This window comes from Populus nigra, chromosome 9, assembly GCF_951802175.1.
Source record: "Populus nigra chromosome 9, ddPopNigr1.1, whole genome shotgun sequence".
NCBI lineage: Eukaryota > Viridiplantae > Streptophyta > Magnoliopsida > Malpighiales > Salicaceae > Populus > Populus nigra.
In genome coordinates, this window is record NC_084860.1 from 4464447 (window position 1) to 4490116 (window position 25670).

Sequence of the window (25670 nt, forward strand, 5' to 3'; positions counted from 1 at the left end):
TATTCTTTTTACCTTGTTATTTTTATTTTTCTTATTTAGTTTAAGAACTTTTACAGTAAATGAATTCTCTATTAACTCTATAATTATTTATTAGAATTTTTAATTTTCAGAATTAGGATTTTGGCTTATGAATAATATAAATATGATTGGTTAGTTTGTTTTCAACGTAATTTGTATTTTAATAAAAAGTTTTCTTCGACTAGCTTCTTTCTTCTTCTTCAATCTTACCCCAAGTTTCCAAGTTGTAAACGGGCACTTCTCTTCTATGTCCCATCATACCAACATTTTCTAGTGCATCTTTCATTATGATTTAAGAATTCAGTAGTTTACATTAGCCCAGTGATGAGACCTGCAATCCTGATGTGATTGGAGGATGAAGATTTTGGGGTTTTTTTAAAAAAACTAGCAGAGTTTGCTGGAAAAAAAAATGGTAAAGGAGTACAAAAAAAAAAGATTTTGAAAAATAGAAGGAATTTTTTTTTTTTTTTGAAAAACAACACAGATGGGCAGAAATCATGGTTATTAATAGAGATATATTAAAATAATGACATTTTAAGAGGATAGTTAAGATGAAGAAAAGGAAATAAAAAAAAATAATGTTTTTAGTGGTATTCTGAAACTTTGATGATGATAGTTATGGTATTGATAAGATAAATTTAATAACATAAAAAAATCTCCATAGTAGTCGCTATAAAATTAAAGGTGGAGGATTTTTGGTCTAAAAATATATTCTCTAATATCTGAAAAATACTTCTAAACTCTAAAAAATTAATTTAACTAACAAAAAACCTCAAAAAAAAATTAAAAATATAAAATTAATCTAGAGAGAAAAAATTCTAGACCTAAATCTACTTTTTCAAGTAAGATCATGGTTCAAAACCATCATTATCAAATCTTTATTATCAAATTAAATTTGTTAATACCAAGAATAACGAGTTTTGTCTGGTAACTTTCTTTTTTATTTTTAAGTTAAATATTAAAAAATAAACAAAATATATTTTTGGATCAAAATAAAAATTATCGAAAATTCAAGATTAGACATATATTTTCTTTATATTTCATATTTCAATCTTATTTCTTTTAATTTTGTAGCTGTGCTGTAATTTTAAAACTAATTTAATATAATTAAGCTATAAAAATATTCAATTGAAATGAGAAAAAAAAAACAGAAAATAAAGAAAAAGGAGGCCAGGTGATTAGTGAAGCACCCTAAAAAAACTCATTTCTTTTAATATAGTCCTAGTTATTCTTGTATTACTGAGTCTGTCAACATATAGTTTGGATTAACTTTATTTTTTATGAATATTTAATTACAAGTTACAATTACAAATTATAAAAGAAATTAAATCACATTATTGTTCTCGAAGATTCAGGTTCATTGTGGATTGCTACGTGCAATCCACGATGGTTTTATTTTTTATTTTTTTCATTTTGGTCAATGAAAGAATTATACAATAAATGGTCATTGAAGTTGATGCTTCGTAGAAGATCTTGCATCTTCCTATGTTAGGGGGGCTTTCATTGCTTTGTTGAATCAATCAATTAGAAGAAAAAAGATATTTTTTTTTATTTTATTATTCCATTTTATATTGGTATGGTTTTATTTTTTAAAATTTGTTTTGATTTCCATATTCTAATGTATACAAGATGTCATAAAATATTTTGATAATAAATTAAAAGTTGATATTACAAAATAAAATTCTAAATTAAAGTTAAAAAATTAAAACAACAAGGATCAAGATTAACACAAAATAACACATTTCTGTTTCTTTTTTACTGTTCAAAGGGTACAATATACTTTATTTTGATCCTTAAAGTTTTATTTTTTTAAAAAATAAATTCTTTGTTTTTTAGGTTTTTATATTTCAATTCTAAACTTTATTTTTGTCATGTTTTATTTCCTTGACATCCAGGAAAGAAATAAAAAGTCATTGAAAAAATAAAAAAGAAAGAGAAAATATTTAGTTGATTATATTTCAATTAGTAAAAAGTTCCATCTTAATGTCACATGATTCGTTCTAGAGAGAACAATTCAATAAAAGTGATTTTCCCCTTCAAACATCCTAGAAAAAATAGATTGGGACCTATGAATTTTATTTTAATTTGGCTTGATTTATAATTTTTAAGTTCATTAAATGATGTTTTAAGGTTGAAAATAGCTTTTATAAAGGTTTTTATGGTAATTTAAAAATGTTTTTAGATTAACACAAGTTGAAATTTAAGTTTTTAGATTTCAAAACTCGAGCCCTAACTTTTCAACCATTAGAGATGACCGAACTTTGAACTAGAAGATTACGTCTCATTTATTTATTTGTTTTATTAAAATTAAAAACGATAGCCAAGCTTATGGGCTTGGACTTCTAGAGGAAACATGCATAGACTTTTTTTAGACCATAAATATAAATTTATCTTCTAGTTTCAGAATAATTCTTTTAAAATAAATTTATTAAAATTATATTTAAAGAGTTATCCACTTATGACATAGTTTTACAAAACAAAATAGAGCTTTTATGGTAATATTAACATTTAATTTATGAATAATTATGTATTGACCTAATATACATAATGTTTTAAATATTTTCTAATTAACATTCAATGAGAAATAAATATATATATTTTTATTTGTTTATTGTAGATTTTTATATAATTTTCTTAGATTTATTATTTTTATATTTTTTTCATACATGTGGGTAAAAATGATTGTTTGGTGCTTTTTTTCATTGAAATTTTCTTTCACAATCATAATAAGTTTTTATTCCATAAAATATTAAAAAAAATGTTTTTTTTGTCAAAATAAAAAAAAAACATGAATAATGAATAAGGGAATGGAGTTTTGGATTAAAAAGATATGTTGTTTCCTCTTTAATTCAAATCATTAGAATTGCTACAGATATTGTTTTTATATGTCATTACTTTTTATTCAATAAGCCATGTTGTCTAGTAAAAAAAACATGATATTATCAAACATAAAAAAAAAATTACATTCATAAGAAAAAGTAATGTTGATAAAAAAAAATGTTTTTTCTTTATAATTTTATTCATTATTTTTTATTATACATGTAATAAAAGGAAATGGAGTTTTCATGTAGAAATGATATAATTGTAAATTTTTTCAATTTTGCTTATTGTAGCATCATGTAGCAGTGATAAAATCATAATTTTTAAAATTTTTTAGAAAACAAGTTTTTATTTTTTATTTTTTTTTCTCTTTATACTTGTATTTTTATCATTTTACACTTGATCTATTTATCATCATTTTTTTCTTATCTTTATTTTTTTGTAATATGTTTTTAGTTTTTATTTTTTTTCTTTATATTTTTTTAAAATATTATTTCTTATTTTTTACACTTTGAATATTTATCACTCTATACTTAGCCTATTTATGCTATTTTTTTCTTCTTATCTTTATTCTTTTGTAATGTCTTTTGAAATTGTTTTTTCGTTACACTTTTTTTGAAAAAATATTAAACAAAGACAAAGAAAATGGTGTTTCATTATAGCAATTACAAAATTGTTCCATTCTTCGACTACGTTAAAAATTAGCTTGAAATCTTACATGTTTTTATTAATGCATATAATTTTTATTATATTTTATTATATGTTAGCATCAACTTTTTGATTCACAATTATATTTTATTATAAGTTAACTCGGTAAACCTGTGGTCTGGATCATAAGACTTGAATAACCTCTTAAAAAGTAAATTGAAAAAAACTATGAAACTCGATCCCTATTAAACCTAATTATGAAGGATGAAATTGAAATTGAAATTCAAAAATCAATTAAAAAAGAACACTAAAAAGTAACTCAATTCAACTTTAATTAACCCGCCAAACATGTAAATCAAGTCATGAGATGGGAGATAGACTCATAGAAAAAAAAACAAAAAAAAATTACAAATTCTAATTCATAATCAATCTAATGTTAAAGGCTGAAATTGAGAAGAAGAAGAAATTCAATTATGAAAAGGAGAAAAAAAAACTTGAATCAATCAAGTTAACCCATCAAACTTCTGATTTAGATCATGAGATTAAGATAACCTCATAAAAAGTAAATTAAAAAAAAAAGATGAAATCTAATTCCTAATCAACACAATATTGAAAGGATGGAAGTGAGCGGAAAAAAAATCAATTAGAAAAAGGAAAAAATAACTCAAGTTAGCCGAGTTACCATGTCAAACTTTTAGTCTGGGTTATAAGATTGAGATAACCTTATAAAAAGTAAGTTAATAAAAATAATAAAATCTAATTCCTACTCAACCCAACATTAAAAGGGTGAAATTAATGGGAAAAGAGTAAATTATAAATACGAGAAAAAAAATTAAGTCAATCAAGTTAACATGTCAAACTTTTAATCTGGATTGTAAGAATGAGATAACCTTATAAAAAGTCTAATTCCTACTCAACCCAATGTTGAATTGGTTTTTCTTTTTAATTTCACCTTTTAATATTAAAAAAATTATTTTTATTTTTTATTTCAATTTTGATATTTATTCTTTTGATTTTTTTGTCTTTTTGTTCATTTAATTTTTCTTTTCAATTTCATCCTTCAATCAAAAATAAAATTTATTTTGTATTTCAATTTTGATCCTCATTTTTTTAATTGATATTTTTTTTTTATTTTGGATTCTTTTATGTAATTGATATTCTTTTTTCAAGTTAATTCTTCAATATTTAATTGATTGAGAATTATGATTCGTGCTTTTTCTAGATAGAGTGTTTTCATTCTAATGTCCTTAATAACGAGTTTGAAAAGTTAACGTAGGCTGACATCGTTTTTTTACTTGTTTTCTTTTCAGCTTTGTGATTTATAACATTCTATTTTCTACTAAGTTATTATAATCTCATAACCCAAATTACAGATTAAACCGAGTTAGTTAGCCTTATATTCCTTAAGTTACATGTTTGTCATGCTAACTTGAATTGACTTGAGACGAGTTTTTTTGTTTTTTTATTCAATTTTGTCCTTTCATATTAATAATTTAAGAATTAAGCTATATTATTTGTCCATCATTTATAAAAAAAAATACAAGTTATTGTTATCACTTTTTTTAAAAAAAAATTGGTTCATTTGTTGTTATTAATTATTTTTTTATCATCTAATTTGACCTTGTTTGGTCCGAGTAGCATATTTGTTTTTTTTTTAAAAAAAAACATATTTACACTAACTGAATATTATTTTTTATACAAAAAAAAAAAATGGCTCACGACATAGCGTGGGTACACGGCTAGTATTATCTACAGAGCCTCGAAATAACTGCAATGTCCATATTCGACAATTTTTATTTCTTTTATCTACTTCCAAGAGTGATTTAACTATCATCGCATTTATTGACAAAGTTCAAAGAGGATTAAATGGAAAATGAAGGGTACGTGGAGGTAAGAAAAAAAGGAACTGGACAAAGAAAGAAAACAGATAAGGATGAAGAATAAGGAAAGAGGGGCTCGCAAAATTATAAAAAAAGACTAAGAATGGTTAGTAAAACACTTTGGAGGAAGATTAATTGTATTGTGATTGTTACATTATAATAATATTTTTTTCCCTTCACGGTGCAAACCAAGGGAGAGCAAGTTGAGGGAGCAAAATGATATTTTCACTGGGTTGAATTAGCATTAACAAATTGAATGGGAATCTTCATATTTTTGTTGCACAGTAAAATCACTAATTTACTCTTAAAATTAAAAATAAATGCTTGGTTTATAAAGGCTTCTTGGTTTTTTTTTTCAAAACAATTAAAAGACTAAATTACCGTTAAATGGAAAAATTCCTAAACCTACTGTCAGAGGCTTTTTTTCTATTTTTATCATGGATTTTTTTGTTATGCTCAATTTGAATGACGGGTAACTCAATATTTTAACAAATAAAAAATAAAAAATAATTGGTGTATGCAACGACATCTGACAGTAAAAAATGATCAACCACCATGTCTTCTGAAATATCTAGTGGCAACACAACTGACGAAGTGACGTGTGTAGTGAGATTTGCAATGGTTGGATGGCGATGGACTTTATTCCTCCTCTCCTCTCATTCCTCTCATTTCTCCCTAAGGACCGTAGGATTAGCACCAGACCTTTCAAAAGTCAATTGTGTCCTCTCGTATATATTTAATTTAATTTTGATCCTCACTAATTTAATTGTTATTTGTGTTGATTTTAATGATTTTAATATTTTTTTTCATTTCAATACTAAGCATTTTATTGCATTTATTTATTGTATTTAATTTGGTCATCATTCTTTTGATTGATGTTTTTTTGTCCTTTTCTTTATTTTATTTTTTTCAATTTTGTCCCTCAACATTTAATTTCTGTATCCAATTTTAGTCTTTATTCTTTTTATTGATATTGTTTTGTTTTTTTAGTTCTTTATGAATGTCACACCCGGACATCACGACGACCGATAAAAAATTATCTTGATTTAGAAAAGGAACAAATATCTGGCATCTTGTTCTTTTTAGGGAAAAAGGTCTTGTTCAAAGAGTCGCCACTTAGTATTATAATCACTAAGAACCCTGACTAGTCAACAGAGATTTTATGGTACGGGACTGGTTACGCAAAAGGAAAGATACTATTACCTCTTAAGCTTCCTACCTAAGGTAGACTACATTGCTGGTTTCGTCTAAAATTGCTAAGAATTTGTTCTCATTTTTTCCTTTTTTATTCTTCCTTTCATGTTCCTGTCCCTGGCGTCAGTGAACAATTCCTATGAATATTTCCAACTCTGGCGTTGGTAAATATCGCACAAATCCAAAAATACGATACTCCTGACTCTGGCGTCAGTGAATATTTTCACGAAAAATGAATTTGAAGAAGAAATTTTCTCTGTCATTTCTTTTTGTTTATCCTTAGTATTATTTACCCTTTTTAGATGGAAGTAAAAAAAAATTGCACGAGATTTGCATTTAACAATAATAGGCCATAGATTGAGCACATAACTAAAAAAAATACAAAATGCAAAGAAAAAAAATAAGTTAAAGTGCGAGGGGCCCACAAATAAATCAACAAAGATCCCCAAATATTTTTAGAATTTTCTGATATCGAAAAGAGGTTTGTTTGGCCAAATATCAAACTAACATGGGCGTAAAGATTATGGTCAAGGCATAAGGGTGTGTTTTGCCAAACACACCCTTAGAAAAGACACTTTGGGCCGGCTGGGCCTAAAGCCCAAACCTGGCCCACTCCGTTTTTAGGGCTGAGTCTAGCCCAGCCCGCATGGGCTGGGTTGGACTGATCCGCCCAACCCGGTCACTAGCCCAAGCTAGTGACCTAGTGGGCAGCAGGTACGCGTGGTTCAAACCACGCGTGCGCTGCACAGGGCGAAGGTAATTAACTAACATGGGCGTAAAGATTATGGTCAAGGCATAAGGGTGTGTTTTGCCAAACACACCCTTAGAAAAGACACTTTGGGCCGGCTGGGCCTAAAGCCCAAACCTGGCCCACTCCGTTTTTAGGGCTGAGTCTAGCCCAGCCCGCATGGGCTGGGTTGGACTGATCCGCCCAACCCGGTCACTAGCCCAAGCCAGTGACCTAGTGGGCAGCAGGTACGCGTGGTTCAAACCACGCGTGCGCTGCACAGGGCGAAGGCAATTAAATTACCTTCGCCCCTGTGTTCTTCTTCTAGTAATGAAATAAACAGAAACGAAGGGAAAAAGAAAGGCCTTACCTAGTGATGACAAAGACGAGGGCGATAGTAACAGTCGAGCACTCTTGGAGAATTCTTTCTTCTTCCTTCTTCTTTCGACTGCTCGGCAAAGGTAATTAAATTACCTTCGCCCCTGTGTTCTTCTTCTAGTAATGAAATAAATAGAAACGAAGGGAAAAAAGGAAGGCCTTACCTAGTGATGACGAAGACGAGGGCGACAGTAACAGTCGAGCACTCCTGGAGAATTCTTTCTTCTTCCTCCTTCTTTCGACTGCTCTTCTTTTTTTATTTGATCTCCCCTCTCTCTGCTTGTGTTTGTTTTCTTAATCGGTCCTCTCTTCTTTCTTTTTTTTTCATACCCTGAGATCTGTATTTATAGTGCTAGAGTCCCTTCGCATGTGAGAAACCAAGTTTCAATCAAACTCATTCTCTTCTTTGAAGTTTGAATTTGATTAAGAATCAAATTTGAATGCGGATAATTATCATTATCTTGAAGACAAGGATTATCTTGAAGATAAAGATAAAATGACAAAAGCACATTGTAGTCCTTAATTTTCACGCAAGTTGACAAATCACATTTTTCAATAAAATAAATCTCCAATCTTTTAATTTTACATTTTAAACCCTGTAAAAATAAAATTAAAAGCCAAAGGGCCAAAATTGGATTACAACAATGAATAAGAATTTTGCTTCGTTATTTTTTTATGTTTGTCTTCTATAAGGTAATCTCAATTTCATTATTCGAGTAACTAGTTTTGAATATTAGCCAAGTTTAAGCTCTTTTTTTTGGTTTTTTTAAATTATTTTTTTTTAATTTCATCATTCAATATTTGGTTATTAGCCCTTGAGCTTTGTGATTTGTTTTGCTTTTTTTTTTTGTGGGGTTATCTCAATTTCATGTACCAGGTAGCGGGTTAGTCGAGTTATCTCAAGCTGACTCGTTTTTTTCTTGATGTTTTTTTATGAAATTGATTTTTTTTTTACTTTCATCATTTGATATTAAATTGTTGCCCCTTGAGCTTTGTGATTTTTTTTACTTTTCTTTATGTGGAGTTATCCTAGATGTGAGTTAATCAAATTAATCTAAGTTGACTCAAATTGTATTTAGTGTTTCTTTTATTGACTTAACTTCAATCTTTTTTCTATCTTTTTTTTAAAAAATTAATTTTTTAATCCCGATCTCATATCTCATGTGACAGGTTGGTTGAATTCATTTATTTCAAGCATCCGCTCAATCACGACTTATTTTCAACAAATAGCTCGTTTACTCCTATATCATATTTACATTTATGTCTGCCCTTTCTTTTCTGTTTGAAAGAAGCCACAGTTATAATTCGGGTTAACTTAATTTTTTTTTCAATGTTTTTTAAAAAAATTAATTTTTTTTTAATTTTATCATTTAATATTAAGTTATTAGACCTTGAGTTTTATAATTTTTTTTTACTTTTCTTTCTACAAGGTTAATATTCTGAATCACATATTTGTCAAGTTATCCTAAGTTAATTTAGGTTATCATCGCCTGAACATCTATTTTTTACATTAAAAAAAAAATTACTCAGTTCACGACGTAGCGCGAGACATTTATCCGAGTAATATCTATTCATGATCCGGCGCTAAAACGTTGGGTGAATGCTTCATAAGTGTACTCTTGCTTCTTCTTTTTTGAATAAGAGTAATTGTATTATAAGAAAGAAATTGTATACAGTACGAGGAACGTATCCTCAAGTATCATAAAAGCTTATTACTCTAGTCTATCTTATCAAAATTAACAAGGAAAAGAAAAGAAAACTCAAAGAAATACAAAAACAGACTATGAAGACATACAGCATATGATTGTTAATCGACTCTCATTTGCCTTCATCTTGCATGAAAGAAACATAATCTCATGTTTATGGTTTTTATTATCTCAAAAAAATATTTTTTGCTTAAAAATATATTAAAATAATATTTTTTTTATTTTTTAAAAATTATTTTTAATATCAGCACATCAAAACAATTTAAAAACACAAAAAAATATTAATTTGAAGTAAATAAAAAATTTTAAAAATTAAAATATTTTCAAAATTATTTTTTAAACTAAAAAACAATTTAGAGTGACTTTACTAGATGCTTATCTCAGTGCCGAAAACCTTTTCCAGCAGGGAGGCCTCTGCTAATTATCATTACGCTAAACGCATTTCAGTTGAATACAAATGACAGGCATTACGCCATGTTCCCATGGGGTAGACAAGCAGGTGTTGCTTTGCAACCACCGTCAAGACTTCACATAACCCTAATCTATGGAGATTTAACGAACTTTTATCCGTCAATGTAATTTTATTTTTTAAATCTCTTCTGAATCTAAGACGCGGTAGAAGTCCAAAATGATGTGTATTTGTAGCTCTGTACAAGGAGGCAAGACCTACTTTGGAACGTCGGCAATACAAAAAATCACATCACTAACATTTTGCCTTGTACGCTCATCAATAATAACGATAGCTGTAACCAGTACGAACTATACCCTCAGGCCCCAAACCCAGTTTTTTAGATCTAAAAACAGTAGACAACAAGGTTAATTTGTTTTACCTTGCTTCATTGATATGTCCACCATGCAGCAGCCGCTCCTTTTAAGCTGCCTGTATCTACTCGTCCTTTCAAGGCCGTCGTTGTAAAGCAGACCCCAACTATACGTACGAGGTGAATATAAAATGAAGTAAAACCCTATTGAGGCTTGGAAGCATCGACAAGATTTATGAACTTGTGACTGCATGTATCTGAATAAATTAAAAAAAAAACAATATAATCAATAATCAGAATCTACAGGCACATAAGAGATGTTAAGCGGGAAAAAAACAAGGGAACATAAACAGAAAGAACAAAAGTCTAGTTCCATCTATATATCCTACTATGTCAGTGCATACAAAGCCGAAGTCTCATGAAACTAAATTTCCACCCAAAAAAAATGGCAACCCATCAGAAAAATAAAATCTCTATTGATGTTTCTGCAGAGCATTCATCTGAATCACTCAGCTTTTCTACTCTCCTATCTGCTAAAGATCTGGAATCAAAGTCCCCTCCTACTAACAGTGTTAACAAAGTTAGAGAGCATGACCAAGGATTTCTCGGTCGCACTGCACCAGTATTGGCTTCTCGTGGTTCAAACAAGAATCATCCATCTGATATGTCAATCTCCAATACAAAGCTACAACTACAATCCTTTTTATATCAATCAGAGCAGACTACGGTGACCCGTAACCTCAGCTCCAAAAAAGCAACTCATGGCAATTACAAGAGATCGAGTGATAAAAGCACTGATGGTTCAGATAAACCAACTCGTAAAGAGAAAAAACCAACGAAAAAGGAGCGTGCTGCTTCAAGTTCATCATTTTTCCAGGAAATATTTCAATCATTTGTCTCACCATGCAGGGAATGCCATGCTCACAAGCCCACTGTTAAAAGCATGCCAGCAGAACCTATCAAGTTACGCTAACTTGAGGCTCTACTTCACGATTTTTTCAAAGCAAAATTTCCTAATCATTCATTCATCACTTGAGATAAGGAGTTAAGATGTGCTCCAATTCAATACGAGCTCCTATAGTGTGGTTCTCCAAAGTTATCTCACGTTTTTTCCATAATCAGTTCAGGCATTACAGTAATTGAATAAGACTCCAAAAATTGTTTTTTTTTTTTCAACTCATATTGTTTTGAACAATGCTACAACCCACCCCAGGTATAAAGACTACCGTATGTCTTGTATCCTAGGGTCACACTTCCTCATGATATGGACCAGTTTTACCTCAATCTCTATGTTTTAGCCTTCCTTTTTTTTTATATAGATGTCAATAGTCAACAACTATTGTATCTTATCATCTACTGTCTGAATAAACAGTGCATGGATTTCAGATTAATTTACATGTGGTGAGTCCTTGAAGGAAATGAAAATGGAATTAGTACTAAAACCATCATTAGTAACAATGAGTTTGTAGCTCAGTGGTTCTCTTGCAAAGCAAGAGGTGTCAGGTCCTAACATCAAGTCCCGCCTTCATCAATCCATTACTAATATCTCAAAAAAAAAAAAAAATTGATATTGGGAAATGATAGGTGCAAGGAATCAGGCTATCAAACATGTCCTGGTGTCCATTTCTCCAATAATTATAATTAGGATTACTAAGCACACTAGTGGAATCATGTTTCCCTTCTCCGAATACTTCCATAAATATGGTATACTTCTTTCTACAAGCAATAAGATCTCTCTTTCAACAAACTCCACGTGAAAGAAAAATCACCATTTTTGGGTCGCCATTAATCCTTGTGAATTTCTCATGGTACATGGCATTGCATGAACGCATTCCCTATCATTGCCTCTCTCCACCACTGTATCATAGACAGATAAAAAAGGTGCGCCAAAACAATTTGAACCGCCAAGAAATCAAACTTAAGAGTCACCTATGAAAATAAATGTAGATCAATAATTGTCGCCTTTATCTCTGTTCTCCAACTGACACGAACCAAACTTTTCTAGTCCTATATAAATGCGTGTGATCACATAAATTAGGATTTATAGTCAAATCGAGCAGGTTTAGCTAGCCATGTCTCATTCTGTCATGTTTTTAGGATTTTGGTCTAACCCGTAGATTTGGTTTCTTAATTATTATCGTTTGAACGACACAAATATCAGCGCTGTGTAGCTCAAACATTGTGAAAAATCTTTAGCAAAATCAGGAAAGACCAGTTGTGCACACGGGAGTCCACTATAGACTTTTTGAAACAGAAGTACGTCATAAACAAAATAAGATTAAATTACCCCGCTGCATAAGTCATAAGCAAAATAAGATTAAAATACCTCGCTGCATAAGTATCTCCTTATACGACTTTGATAGCATTGAAGAAAAGCAAGATGCACATATCATCCACAAAGACAGGAATCTGAAAGGCACCAGTAGAAATTATGACACCGGAATTTATAAATGAAAATGAATTTAAAAAGAACAAAAAAATAAGAAGAAATAAAGACCTTAACGTCGAAGGCAGTAAAAATATATCTAGAGAGTTGTTCCAGAGGCTAAAAGTTGAAAATGACCCTGAATCTTAGAAATCTACTGTGTCAAAGACCATTAAGCTGAAATTTACAACACCTAAACAGCCAAAATAAGGGTTCTCTTCCGCCTATAAGAAGCCAGTTAAAAAATATTTGGAATCTCGTTTGAGAAAATGGCGCCTTACTTTGGAAGGGCAATTTAAAGTTATTCTGTGCAATAATATCACATGGTTACAAAACCCAAGACTTCTTCTATCATTGCACCAGGCATTGACAAAATAGAAGAAAATCAGATAAGAATGTTGCATTTCAAACAAAGATGAAAGAAAAACAATGAATATCCATTATTCAAGGAAGCCCGATATAGGCTAAACTTGAATGAAAAAGAAACTTTGCAATAGAGAAAGGTTGCAGTGACTGCTGGCCTAAGCTCTCAGGAACCAAACGAAATTAACATTAACATGAAGAATTGTGCAATTTTTCTTGTTTCTATTATAACATTGTGTATGTTTTTTACATCGGCTATTTTCAATCCAATAGTTTAAACTGTTAAGTAAAGACCCAATATATAAATTATATTATACTCTAACATACTCTCTCAGACTACTAATTAATTTTAATTAAAAAAATAATGATGGTAAAATTCAAAATCAATCATTATAGCTTTGATATTATATTAAAAAACAACACCTCAATCCAAAATCTTAAGCTATTAAGTTAGATCCTAAGAATAGTTTTATATCACTCTTTATACACATGATCCCAAACTAAATGTATATATATGGTTTCATTTTCTTCCAAATATATGCGCTAGGAGGAAAAGAGTACTCCATAAAGAAAAATATCTTACAAAATTCACAACATTCCGCCTGAATGTCAGTTTTAACTACTGCTAAATAAGCCTCATACAAACTGTCATGGTTTTTTGAATAACCAGATGTGTCGGAAACTGTACAGAAAGAAAGCCATATAGCCAGGCATCTCAAGATTTTCCATACTTAGAAATGTATCCCTGCAAATGAAAAGGGCAACCATTAAGTGGCAGGCATGAAAAACTTACAAAATCCATATCTATCCCATCCCTCATGTGATCTCTCAAATCAAAACACTCACCTCAACAAGCTTTGCCATTTTTGGCTGAGATGAAGAAAGATATTGCTTAATTGACTCAACAGTAGCTGGAATTTGATGAGGCTGCAAGGTGCTAAGAACCTTCTCAACTGTCTTTTTAACTATTGTGTTATGTGCATCCTTGCTGAGATGACCCTCACGCCAAGTTGGTTTCAACAAATCTTTAACAAAATCAATAAGAGCAGAACGAAAATGTCTCAGCACTTTCGATTCTTTTTGCGTATCCCCACCTATCCTTTGATCAACCTCCATGTCATTGTTTTGTCTAACACTATCTGCCTTTAAGTCCTTTTTGTGTCTTGACCCATCTATTTGGGGTCTAGCATCACGATCAATTTTGTTTGTAACTCGATTAACTTTGTCATAACCAATACCTGAGGCACTTTCTTCCTTGAGTGCACTCCCATTTTCACCATCAGCTGTACCAGCTCCTCCTGTCACTGTTGCAGTGGTAAATGAATCTTTTCCAGGTGTACTGCAATTTTTATCCGACAGACTTCCGTGGGGTTTATCATGAGAAGACATGGTACTTTTGTCACCATTAAATTCAGTGCCAAAGTTTCGATTTGATAAGGAATCGCCATATATTGGTTGCTGCGATGTATTTGAGATGGATGCTCCTAGACTAAAGAAAGAGAATTTGAAGGATTTGTCTCCTACATTGGGCAAGACAAAGCTATCTCGAAGAGGATCATATTTGCTCCCAGCAGATGATATCATTTCAGGAGTAATGATAAAGGAAGGGCGAAAAGGTACAGATGGCTCCCAGACATTTGAAGAAATTTTTGTTTTATGCTCTGCATGACGCAATTGATCCCCAGGTACACTAGCTAGAGACAAACTTTCTGGCTCAGAACCAGATAAAGCAGAAGCACTTTGCAGCAATGAAGATGATCTAGAAGCACGATCACTATCCAGCAGCTTTTGAGAACCAAGCAGGCTTGTATCAAAAGAGGAACTAAAAGAAAATGATGATCCTGTACAGGTTGAGACATGGTGAGATGAGAACAAAACACTGCTTAATAAAAAGAACCAAAGCTTGAATCGTGCACATTCTAATGGAAAACTGAGCCGTGCAAAGAAAGTTAACTCAAGGAAGTAAGCTGTTAAGGATAGCTACCTCTGTTAATTAGAGAAGTGTAACTACCATAATCAGTCGCAGGCCAATGTTGTCTAAAATTCTCTATTCCTACATCCTTAAATGAGGAAGAAAAGCCAGGATCGTCTTTGGAGGAAGAAAATTGCTTGGCATTGAGAGGAATGCCCACTCTTTGTCTAAGTGACAACTTGTGCTTATCATCCAACTGATGCAACCAATCGTTTTCTTTGTGTTCTAGTGGTGGGAGTCTTTCTGAAGAGAAATGAGAAGAAAATGTAGCTTCTTTTCCTGTTGAAGCAGCAACTGGGTCAGGAAAATGAGGAAACTTTGGTGTCTCCAAAATGTTTCTCACACCTGATGCAGGGGAAGGAACATATCAGATATTCAGAACATCTTGATAGGGAAGGTTCTTCAAAATCCATATTACAAGAATGTTAAATACCTTCATCAAACTGGTCTTCTCGGGTTGCAACCTCATCTACCCCTAACTGTTGGCCTGTGTTATCTGCTTTGTTGGTTGTATGAAGGAACCTACATGAACTCCCTCTAATGCACCACCCTTTGGCAAAAAAGTCACAAATTACTGCTGCGCGTTTGTTTCCATCCCTAAGCTCAGTAGAAGGGGATAAACTTCTTGCCCTTGTCCCAGAAGCCACTAATCTGGAAAACCTAATTGATTTGTAACAAGTATGAATACCACGAGAAAAGGAGATATTACTCAGGGAAAACCCAAACTAGAACATTCTATGATAATTAAAGTTCAAGAAAAGACTAAGTCAGCATCACCACACCTCGATTCTGTTTGCTCTTTGCTATCCTCTGACTTCACGTCCACTGGTTTAAGTTCTTCCTTAGAATCCAGAACGACATTAGCCTCCTGACCCAAGCAGTTTCTCTTAGATAAGACAACATCCACCTCTATGCCTGTGATAACAAATGGCTCAGTGGTCTCAACAGCTATAGCTTCGCTACTATTACTTAAATGAGTCTTGCTATTGCCGAAGGCATCTGTTTTATTAATTGCATGTTCCAAAATTCCATTTTTTTGAGCAATAACCAAATGTTTACTCAATTTGGGGGACCATGAATCTAAATAATTCACACACTTCTCCTTCTGCAATGTCAATGGTCCATCCAAAGGGCCAGAACATTTGAAATTACTGACACTATCTTCCCTCAGTTCAGACATCTCATGTGTAGAATGTGATCCCATTTGCCTGTCAGACTCCAGATGCTGTCTATTATCTACATGGAAGAAGAGCTAAATAAAGAGTAATGCAAAGCTATCAACTTCTTAAGACAGATGTTTTCATAATAGATCAGGTCCTAAAAGATTTTTTTTGGAGATTTAAGTTAAAGGAAACTCCATGTAGGATCACCTATCCAACTAATTACTGAGTCAAAGCCAAGAACCTGCATGGTTGCTCTGTTGAGAAATTGCATAATCAAGCAAAAGGTAGAAATCTACCACATTTTTAACAGCATGCTTCAGTGTATGGGACAGGCCATAGCAAAAATTCTCGACTATCCAAACTTCATTCTAGGAGCAAACAAATCATGGAAAAGGGTAAATTGATAATGTCCAAGTCATTTGTGGAACGAAAGTGTATTCCCATAACTTTTAGAATGAAATGACTCCTAGCACCTAAATTAGTTGATGCTGGCTGTGTTAATCATTTTCGAAATAACTGCAAGAATGATCATGTATTTGGGGGTGGGGTCGGAGGTGTAGTAAGCTTTTCTTTTTGTGTGAAATCAATTGTAAAGTGTTGTTAATTAGTTTGAAAAGGAAGTGGCGGTGGAAAAGCTAATCTACAGGCTCATATAGATGCTGAAATAGCACCTGCATCAATAGCCTTCCTTTTTTTACGAAATTAGAAAATATTATAAGAAAGGGATTTCTCCTAGACAGTACAGGGAAAATAGGGTTTTCCAGACCCTTTGAACATCACAAAACAAAAATTATTTGTAGGGATCCCAATTAAGCCTCGGTACCATGCCAACCAACATAACCTGACCTCCCCATTAGATTTGTAATGCGAGAAGGAATCAGTCCCGGATCACTCTGTACCATGCCAGGCAACTTTACCAGCAAAGCTAGCTAGTGCTTAGTCAAGCACATGATAATAGACTCATCTGAAGCCTTCATTTTGTACTTTGTAAAGAGATCACAAGATTCTTCTATCCCATGGAAGTTGTTTTAATGGAGATTTGTCGTCAAAGATTCTAGCATATGATCTTATCCCCCCTGCCCCCTACCAAACCTGAGAGGTAAATACATAGCATTTCTTCCACTCTAATCATAAGACTTATTGTATCCAAAGCCACATCACTAAGAAATAAAGTGTGGGGTAACATTGTTATGAGGTTAAGCAATAGTAGAAAATTATTGGACAAGAGTAATTACTAAAGGTGAGATCCTTCTTTAGTTTATCTAATCAACGAAAAGTTCTTTCATAAATACAAAGGTGCAAAAGTTAATTTTTTAAGATGTATGGCTTAAAATCCAAGTACAGTGGCACATCACATTTTAATGGACCACAGTTACGAGGCATAAGCTGAAAAGAGAGCAACTTCAAAGCTTGAGGAAGCAAGAGAGAGTAGAAAAGGCAATGCTTACCTCTCAAAAGTCTTGCATCCCCCCTCCCCCCCTGCTTTGCCCAAAGGAAACAATTACCCACCTTTGACCAAACTCCCAATTATGAAGAGGGAGGGAGGAAAAAAGGAAACAGAGTAGTAAGGCACATGATAAGGGAGAAGTAGTCACCTTGCCATTTCTACTTTCTCTTGAAATTCTCTAGGTCTCCTCTTGGCCATTCTTTTTCTTGTTTTCTTTTATGCATTTCCTTTTAACTTCAATTTTTACCAGTTTTTCGTTTCAGTGCTTTTGAGAATTCTTTCCTCCATTTTCCCAATCCTTCGCACCTTATCCACCTAGGTACAAGAATGAATGACATAAATCACCTATCTTGTCTTTCAAACTCAAAACCATCTTTGTGATCACCAATGACACTATTGCTTTCAAACTCAAGATCATTGTTCCCTCCCTACTTTTGTCCTAAATTTTGGCTCAATCATGATGTCCTAGATTGTTCTTCAAATCAGGTATAAAATATTAGATCATTGCTTCTTCTTCCCTTAGTTTTCATTAGTTTCAATAGTTTTCCAAAATTATTGTCTTTGTTGAACAGCATAGTTGAAAGGGGAAAAAAAACCTAAAGTAATTGAGAGTTCTATCAATAGTTGCTTATTTTTGGTTTCCAACAAATTTTCCACTTTGATTTCTTTCAAGTCAAGATTTCTCCACCCAGTCAACAAAAAAAAATCCAATCTAATTGGCATTGCATTTGGATATGTTGTAATGTATTTTTTGTTTCTGGTTGTAGCACTATTTTTTTCCTCTGATCAGTTAAGCAATTTAATTTACATAATTCTATCGTATTACACTTCCATATATTTCATTTATCCTATTGATTATTGTTATATTTTTTATTATTATTTTGGCAGACTGTTCTTTATGTTCACTGATTATTTTAGTTTTACATCGTATGGCAAATGGTGAAGACTCTTTTTTTTTTCTTTGGAAAATAATGAAGAGTTGCAAATATCTGTTTCTATTGTTTGTAATTTTAGTCATTTGTTGCATTTATGTTGGCTAAATCATTAATTACTGATTTTCAGGATGTCAATGGCTTCTTTACAACATTTTAATTTCATTATTATGTGAGATTATATATAGTGTGTTAAAATTGCAAAATTATTATTATGCAATTATGAAATTTTCTTGACTTTTTATAAATACTACAATACCTGATTTCAATAAACACCAGTCAGTATGAAAATGTTTTAACATTGATAATTGATAATGTGGCATCATAATATTCTTTCAGATTTTCTCTTTCACAAGGCACACAGCATGTATATAGATATCTCCATATTTCAATGCATTTTTATTTGATTTCTTAATCACCCTCCATCTTCTTTTATCATTTCACATCACTGTTTTACTTTTCTTAATGGTGTAGCTTCAACAAATTATATAAATAGGAATTATAAAAGGCACTTCAAAATGAAAAATTAATTAATTAATAGAAAGAGAACAATATGCATGGAATGGACAGTAATCAAGGTAAAAGCACAATGACAACCTAGAGAAAATTAATCAATTAAATGACCATCAATCATTCACAAGGAGAGTAAGCTAAAGATAATGCTATACTAAGAATTAAAATTAGATGTACAAAATGAAAATGTCCATATGGAGTTCTATTAATTTAAAAGGATGCCATAAAGAACCATTCCACTGTGCCACTGCAAAAAGAATTGGACTAAGCGCATAGGAATTAAAAAAATGCAGTAAAATGGAAAGAATACACTGCAAAACTGAGGATGACACATTGGATGAATTCAGTAAAGAAAAAAAGATGAGCATGTGGCATAGAAGCAAAAACATGATGGCAGAAGTGGCAACCAGAGAGAGAAAAGATGGGGAAAAACCCGTATAAAATGGCTTTGACATGTGCCAGACTGCATTGGAACTGTATTCTTATGAAACAGCATCTTGATACAGTTCAAAAATACACAAAGAAAAGAGGAAACCTCAAAAGAAAAAGGGTAAGATAATTGCTTTTCACATTTTTTTAAAAAAAAACGCACCAGAGGTATCGTGCAGCAGCAAACTTTAATTTTAAGCATGTAAATACCTGCTTGAAAACAACAGATTAACACCTCTACTAAGCCAATGTCAATGCCTACATTTCTTTCATCACCCTTTTCTTTGAAGATGTAAGGTAGCATGTATGTGTGCGTGCAAGTAAAGTTGAGTGATGGAAATTTTCTATTCTATCATACTCTCTCGGAGTTATGTGATGGATAAATGACTCATAAAGCATATCCGAAAAAACAGAACTATCCAACAACCTTGAAGTTCATACAATTCCATCAAATGCATCACCTTAAAAGCTAGTCAGTCATATGCCACCCAAACACCCATTAGAAAGACTCACCATTTTCATAGCTAATCAAACTCTCTAATGTACGATTCAGCATGCTTCCTTGAAAATCCGTAATTAGCAATTCAACCAGAACTCAGAAGAGCAATCATAAAAAGACTAAAAATTTTTGGAAGCAACACCTAATTATCCCTGTAATATCACAATAACTATAACAAACGAAGCAAGTACACGCCATCAAAATCAAATGAAACCTGACAAAACCTATAGTAGCTCACTTCTACTTCAAGCAATAATCACACTACCTCAAGCATTGGCAATATTCCCTCCGACAAAACCAATCGAGAAAAGGCTCGTCTTTCAATGCCAATCACCTAAACAATCTCCCACTAAAACCTAAAACGCGGTATACACCATTAGCCATTTTTTAGTTAAATACCTTCAAAACTTCTAATCTTATCAAATTTAAAGCAAACACATAATTTGCCACGTTAATCAATGAAGCAATCCATACAATGCTAACGCTCAGCAGTAAGTCAAACAAAACAGTAGCAAAAACATCACAATATTACCTAATTTAAAAAAAAAATCAATCAAACAGATATCATCACTAACCGTTACGTCTCTGATCAACTTCCTCCTCTTCAACTTCAACTTCAACTTCTTCTTTTTCTTCTATCTCCTCGTCGTCGTCGTCGTCTCCGCCGCCTACTTCTTCTTCCGGATCCTCCTCTTCTTCGTCATCACCGTTATCGATATCCATGTCGGAACCCGAGATTTGAGCGAACGATGGATTGGAAGAGGGAAGGGCGTGGTCTTCGTCGTCGTCGCCGGTGGCGGCGGCTGATGGTGGCATTGTGTTCAGTGCACCAGGTTCGGTTTTTTCTTTTCTTTTCTCGTTGCGGTTCGTACGGTTCGCGGTGGAACTTGTGGTATTTTTTTAGCGTTGTTAGTGCTGTCTACGGTGGTGGAATTTGTTGTCAGATTTGATTTTTGTCATAAGTTGTTTTTCTAAATAAATTCTGTTAGTAATGAGTTTTTAAGAGTATCATCGTGTTTTTTTTTTCCGTTGTATAGACATTACATTGTAAATAATTCATATAATTTTTTGAAAAAAAATTATTTAACGTTAACATACTAATAAATTAATTGATAGTTTTTAAGAGTTACCTTCGTATTAATAACTTCTCATTGGAGTGTTTAAAAACTGTTTAGGAACGTGATGCAAATTGTATTTTTAAAAAATTTAATTTTTTTATTAAAATTTAATATAATTTGTATGTTTTGAATTATTTTGATATGCTGATATCAAAAATAATTTTTAAAAAATAAAAAAATATTATTAGTATATATTTTAATATGAAAAATTAATTAAAAAGCAACTGCTACCACACTGTTAAATATATTTTAAAATTTAACAGGGTATTTATGCATAGGTAGTAAAGCCAAGAAAAATCGGCCAGCAAAAACCCCTTTTCACAATTTGTTACATAGATATTACTAGTTTATTAGTATGTTTTCTAACATGAAAGAAATACCACATAAAATTATTTAATATTATTATTAAATTAAATCTAACATGTTAATTTTAAATTTTTAAAATTTGATTTATTATGAAATCTAAGTTTCAAATTAATATATATAAGAATTGATTTGATATCACTCGACTTGACATATCTAAAAATAATTCAGATTATTATTTAGTATTGTGATAGCTTTTGTGGTTGTGGTTTTAAAAAAATTATTTTATAAAAAATACTTTTAGTTGAGGTTGGTTTGGTATTTATATATGTTTGGTTAAAACTGTGATTGAATTTGAGATTGAACAAAAAGTTGTTTATTGTGTTTGATTAAAAAATTACTTTTCAAATTAAGGTTTTATATATATATATATATATATATATATATATATTAAAATTGATGGTTTTAATTTAAATATTGTAAATTTAACTATTGTTATTACATCATGAAACAAATAATACTTTATATAAAATATTTTTTATTGTTCAATTAAACTATCTACAATTTCATCACTTATGAAATACATTCGACAATGCTATAGTTTTCTTGATTTTTTAAACGCGCCACAATATCAGGTAAAATATAATCAGAAACAAAATTAAGATTGCGATCAAATTCTGCAAATGCTACGTCATTAATAAAACACAATTAAAAATTAAAAAAAATTAATTTAATTTTTTTTACTGGGTCGAACCAAGTTCAATGCATTTAGCTTTGCACCGGACTCGGTCCAATCAAAATCATGCACCACTGTTCACGTGAACAGTGGTGCATGTCTCCACTATGCACTTAAAAGTGAACAATGGAGCAATGCTCCACACTGAAAGCAGCATTGTGCTGCTTTCAGTAACCTGCATTTTTAATGTAGGAATTGTTGGGACCAGCACGACTGAATTAAGTTTTCAGCCGTTACCAAACATGATGTTTACGTAGTGAGCTTTAAAAGTAGAAGCTACCGCGTAAATGAACACCTTCTAAAAAGTGTGGTTTAACTTAAAAAAAAAATTAAGATGATGTCTTTTTTATTTTAAAATTGAGACGACAACATATTGGATCAATCAAGGCTTTGTAACTTAAAGTGCTAAACTTATGATGGACTCGGATCATAGACTTCATTGGGTTTAATAACGTTTTTAAAAAAAATTATTTTCACTTAATAATATGATAACAAATATAGATACTTATAAAATTAAGCATCAATCAAATATCAGGATATTTGTTTAAGATTGCAATAAACTCATAAAAAGCAAACTAAAATAAATTATAAAGACTAATTCAAAATCAATCAAATATTAAAGGATGAAATTGAAAAACAAATTAATAAAGGATTCAATCATAACAAAAAAAAAAGGAAGATGGAATTTAAAACAAAAAACAAAGGGGTTCGATCCAGTGTGTCAACCTTGAAACCTCTCGACTCAACTCCTTGACAAGCCTATATTTAAAATTAACCTGTATGAAAGTTGCCCTATGTGACCCTATCAACTTGATGGGTTCAAAAACAACTCTGACATTGGTAAAAAAGTGTGATTTAGCTTTAAGAAAAAATCCAAGATAACATTTGTTTTAAATATAAAAACGATGACATATTAGATCGACTCGGGCTTCAAGCTTAACCTGTCAAACTCGCGATCTGATTCATGAAATTTTCTAGGTTTAATAATTTTTTAACTATTTTTTATTTAATGATATGATAACAAAAATAGACACCCACAAAATTAAGCACTAATCAAATATCGAGATATTTGTTTAAAACTGCGATAATTTCATAGAAAGTAAACCGAAACAAATTATAAAGATCAATTCAAAATCAATGCATTATTTAAGGATAAAATTAAAAAAAAAAGTTAAAAAGAATTTAGTTTAAAGAGAAAGCAAAAGTAAGATGAGATTTAAAAAAAACAAAAACAAATTGAGGTAACTTCTTCATTGTTCATATAAACAATGAAGGGTTGGGCTCGCCCTGGTTCTTTTAATAGAATAGGTAATTGATAAGGGGAAAAAAACAGCTTTAAGTTGCCCTAAATGGCTAAATAACTCAATACCCTGTCGTTTGGGCTTGGTGTGCAAGACAACCATTCTAGTTAGGCCTAGGCCCAAGCACAAGGATTATAAAAAAAACAAAAAAAAAGAAACTAGCATGCATGAGAGAAGAAGAAAAAATGGCATGCGAATCAAGGAAATGAAAGAAAGAGAGAGAAAATAAATAAGAAATTGGATATCAGAGACATATCGAAGCTCTAATCAGCACACACGCCACATCATTGAAAAGATCTCACTAAGATGAATCTAATAACCCCAAGAAAGGCCACCATCAGAGTTGGGAGTGAGACACATGAGCCCTTCAAAAGTCGTATACGTGATTCACATGTTGGTGCATATATTACACGTATCAACAACTTTTTCCTCATTTTCTCCATTTGAATCCTTAATTCCTCTAAACCTCTCTTTAAATTTGCTTAACCGATAACATGTAATGTAAAAAGTGAAGGAAAGAAAGAAAGGGAAAAATATCATGCGATCCATGCTCGTGGCCGTTCAACTCTCCAAGTCTAAAGACTGACACACATTATAAGGCAAAGTTATTATCTCTATTAAAGTTAGAACAGCGTTATAGTCTTTTATGCTTACGTGTAAGATGTTAATGTGGCGCTACCTTTCTTCCTAATGGTCATCTCCCTGTCTACATTCTCATTAACTATCTTCAGCTAACATGTCTCCACGAAAGACTTCAACCTTTCATGCCAATCCCCCTTGAGCACCAATCTTTCTCAAAAAGGACAAACATACTCATCTTTTTAGGTTACCTGTAAGGAAAAACACTTATTGTCCATCATTACTTTACTCTCCACGAGGTAAGTTCATTTGATCAAGGTGAATAAATATTCCAAATTATTAGGAGAACAAACAATACGAAACATAACTCCATAAGAACAATACATTTTTCATTTTTCTTATTTTTCTTGTGCATTATCTCCCTCCTACAAGTTACTAACTTAAACATCAACAGGTCCCGTATTTTAATTGAGGACTTATTCTGCAGGGAATACTAAATCTAAAGACAAAGCTTACATTCAAGCCTAGACATTTCAGCCTAAGACATGGTTATGAAAAGCCCAAATACAGTATGAAGTTTTACAACTTCATCGATTATCATCAAGCTTTTAAGGTATGATATCTTTTTTTAAAAAAATTGAGTTTGTACTTGGTAGTTAATATGATGTGTATTTTCTTGTGGTTTTACTTCAAAATAAAAAAAATTAAAGAATTTATTTCAAAAAAAAGAAAGAAATTGTATTTAAGTGAAAGATGAGCATCAAGGAAGGCTATAGCAAAACTCATAACTCGGTAAAAAATATATATTTTAATTAAACTTAAGATGCTCAATTCGATCTTAAAGGCCTATATCATATATCAACCTAACTTGGATGTAAGGCCTATTTGTCTTAGCTTTTTAACATGCTTTTTGGACAAAAAACACGTTGAAAAGCTAAGACAAATACACTTGTAATTATAAATCAACTTTGTTAATGTTTAATCGAGCTAGACCTCTCCATCCACCTTTTTCAGGACTTTTTCTCATTACAATGGTTAGGTTTGAAATGTTATACTAGTGTGAAAAGATAAGACAGTAGTGATAACACATTATAAAACAAGATGTTGAATAGGAACTTATTCAAGTCGAGTTTGATAAATAAGATATACTTTTTATCTTTATCTTTTGTTTGGTTACAAAGGATAAGACATAACAAAATATAAATAATGTCTAGTTTACATTTATAAATAGTTGATAAAGCCACAAAAACTTCAATGAGGAATTTAGGTTTTTCACAAACTAGACTAGAATATTTGGGCTTGTATTTGGGTATAATATCAAGATGATTAGGTTATTTAGGTCTGGTTCTTCTCCTGCAAAACAAGTCCCTTGTATAGATAGAGGACCCTCTAATGCTTAAATTAGTTAGCAAATGAGAGAGAAACTAAAAGAAAAAAAATATGAAAGTAAGAGTAATGGTTGAGAGGTCATGCTTATTTGATGGGTGATAGGGGATATTTATATACGTGTCACTTTGATAGTGTTTAATCAAGCTAGACCTCTTCATCCACCTCTTTGAGCATTTTTTCTTGTCACAATGAGTAGGTTAGAAATGGTATGCAAGTGTGAAAGGACAAGACAATAGTGATAACACACTATAAAACAAGATGCTGAGAAGGAACTTATTCAATTCTAGTTTAATGAACAAGACATGATTTTTATCTCCATCTTTTGTTTGGTTATAGAGGACAAGACATAACAAAATATAGATAATGTCT

At 31.5% G+C, this 25670-nt stretch overlaps 1 protein-coding gene across 5 annotated transcripts; it reads right to left on the bottom strand.

Moving 5' to 3' along the window:
• Positions 1–9932: 9932 nt before the first annotated feature.
• LOC133703882 (protein FRIGIDA-ESSENTIAL 1) lies at positions 9933–20867 on the bottom strand. Of its 5 annotated transcripts, none has more exons than XR_009843951.1 (8): positions 20451–20867; positions 15675–16128; positions 15326–15552; positions 14905–15171; positions 13767–14761; positions 13504–13665; positions 12459–12541; positions 9933–10389 (listed from the first exon to the last, which is right to left on the bottom strand). XR_009843951.1 is itself a non-coding variant. In XM_062128601.1 (6 exons), the coding sequence occupies exons 1-6, from the start codon at positions 20689–20691 to the stop codon at positions 13636–13638; spliced, it is 2280 nt and encodes a 759-aa protein (XP_061984585.1). In that variant the 5' UTR covers positions 20692–20865; the 3' UTR covers positions 13371–13635. The 5 variants fall into 5 exon arrangements, 1 of the variants encoding a protein (XP_061984585.1); XR_009843950.1 differs by having other exon boundaries at positions 14905–15237; positions 15326–15543; positions 20451–20866; XR_009843949.1 differs by having other exon boundaries at positions 14905–15237; positions 20451–20865.
• Between the last annotated feature and the right edge of the window lie 4803 nt (positions 20868–25670).

Coding starts and splice junctions, on each gene's coding strand:
- LOC133703882 (XM_062128601.1), bottom strand. CDS start 20,691: ATGCCACCATCAGCCGCCGCCACCGGCGACGACGACGAAGACCACGCC. Junction 15,238..15,325: donor AGAAGACCAGTTTGATGAAG/GTATTTAACATT, acceptor CCCCTGCATCAG/GTGTGAGAAACATTTTGGAG. Junction 13,666..13,766: donor AAATGGCAAAGCTTGTTGAG/GTGAGTGTTTTG, acceptor TTTCATTTGCAG/GGATACATTTCTAAGTATGG.